The sequence below is a fragment of the Galeopterus variegatus genome, unplaced genomic scaffold (assembly GCF_000696425.1).
Source record: "Galeopterus variegatus unplaced genomic scaffold, G_variegatus-3.0.2 Scaffold566, whole genome shotgun sequence".
Taxonomy (NCBI): domain Eukaryota; kingdom Metazoa; phylum Chordata; class Mammalia; order Dermoptera; family Cynocephalidae; genus Galeopterus; species Galeopterus variegatus.
The window spans coordinates 139093-140720 of NW_007726677.1; the positions used below are offsets into that span (position 1 = coordinate 139093).

The 1628-nt window shown below is 47.8% G+C and overlaps 1 protein-coding gene across 1 annotated transcript in view; it reads right to left on the bottom strand.

The window, feature by feature from the left end:
- Positions 1 to 371, bottom strand: part of NPTX2 (neuronal pentraxin II) — a 121384-nt gene extending 121013 nt beyond the window's left edge. Inside the window, exon 1 of the mRNA XM_008570061.1 lies at positions 345 to 371. Within this exon, the coding sequence (XP_008568283.1) occupies positions 345 to 371 (27 nt within the window). The remainder of the gene's footprint in view (positions 1 to 344) is intronic.
- Between the last annotated feature and the right edge of the window lie 1257 nt (positions 372 to 1628).

The window sequence follows — 1628 nt, forward strand, 5'->3', positions numbered from 1 at the left end:
TTTGTCTCTAAGTCCCTTATAAGCCTCAACTCTCCCCACTAAACAGCACTCAAATGGATCGACACTCTGCCCAATGCCTATAACTAACCGCCCTCAAAATAACAATAATAATAAAAATAATAATACTAATAATAGTAAACTCCTTATAAACCACATGGAGTTGCCTGTTTCGTTCTTTGGTCTCAGGATACCTTTCAGTTTGGTGGGCGTTATACCGTTAGCTCATACTCAGACATTGAGGTCCCGGGAAGAACATGAACTTTGCAGGGACACAATTCAACCCAGTATAGTCCTCAAAAGGCTGCATTTGTCAAGACCCACACAGGCCCCTGACACCCACTCACCTTCCGCAGCAAGAGCTCCAGCATCATCAGGTCCTGCCCAGGTCCTCTCTTTTGCCTCCAGGCAGTGACAACTCTGCACCCAAAAGAAGCCACCAAGCCATCTCCTCCAACTTGCTCACACCCCACCACCTCTCATGTGGGCCCTTCTTAGATATGTAAGAGAGGAAGCCAGTCAAGAACTCAGTTATGGTAAGAATTCCTTGCTTTGTATAACAGGTCACATTTCCTAGGGGAACAGAATCCTGAGCAAATCGGCACCAGCAGGGGGAGCAATCAGGGCTTCTCTGTCAGGGCAGTGGGGACCCAGGCTCTCGGAAGTACTGCATGGTACAGGCGGACATCCATGAAAATATTGTTCCACTTGAGACCTTGTTCAAAATTCACAGAGTCCTAGTAGCATCAGTACTCTGTTGAGAACCAGTTCAATGTCAGGCACATCACATCGCCTATTCCCATTCCTCTTGAAAGGCCTGTAATGGATACATTGCTCCCAATGTACAGAAGAGAAAGCTGAGGCTCAGAGAGGGTTAAGTAATCTGCCCAGGTCACACGTGAGGAAGATGCAGATAGAGACTTGAACCAGCTCTGTCTGGCTCCTTCATCTCCCCTCTCGATACACCTGAGACTCTCTGAGGACTGAACCTGGCTATGCCGCTGGGTCTACCCTGTATTGCTTATTGTATGCAAGGCCACCTGCTTTTACCTTAATAAAGAAGCTTCTGGCTATGACCGCCATCTTAAATCTGGAAGGACTCAAAAGCATTTGATGCAATTTGTCCAGTCAGCCTCAGAGAAAAGGAAGCCCTCTCCACAAGGTTACCTTGATGATTTTGTCCTCCCCTCTGAATTTTGGGAGTTTGTATTTAAGCTCCTATTTTTCAAGCCCCTATTTTGCCCTAGATGGAGACTGGCTGGGACCTTTCCAGCCACCAGCCACAGATGACATTATTTCCATGAACCGTGTCATCATCTTTGCTCTCTGACAGGGAGAGAGATGCCCCCCCAGCCACGCCCACCCCCTATAATTTGCCCCATGTGACCAGGCCTCCTAGGTCTCACTTACCCCTAGTGAAGACCATGTGCCTTTGTGGCTCAGAGGGAGGTCTGGGTGTTCAGTCTTCTGTGGATCAAATTCACACTTTGCCACCTACCAGCTGGGTGAGCTTGGACGGGCAAGTTAATTAACTTCTTTGAGCCTCAGTTTCATCATTGGTGAGATGGCATTGTTGATTGGATACAGTAGTATGTGCAACATGTTTAGCACAGTTCCCAGCCCGTGGAATA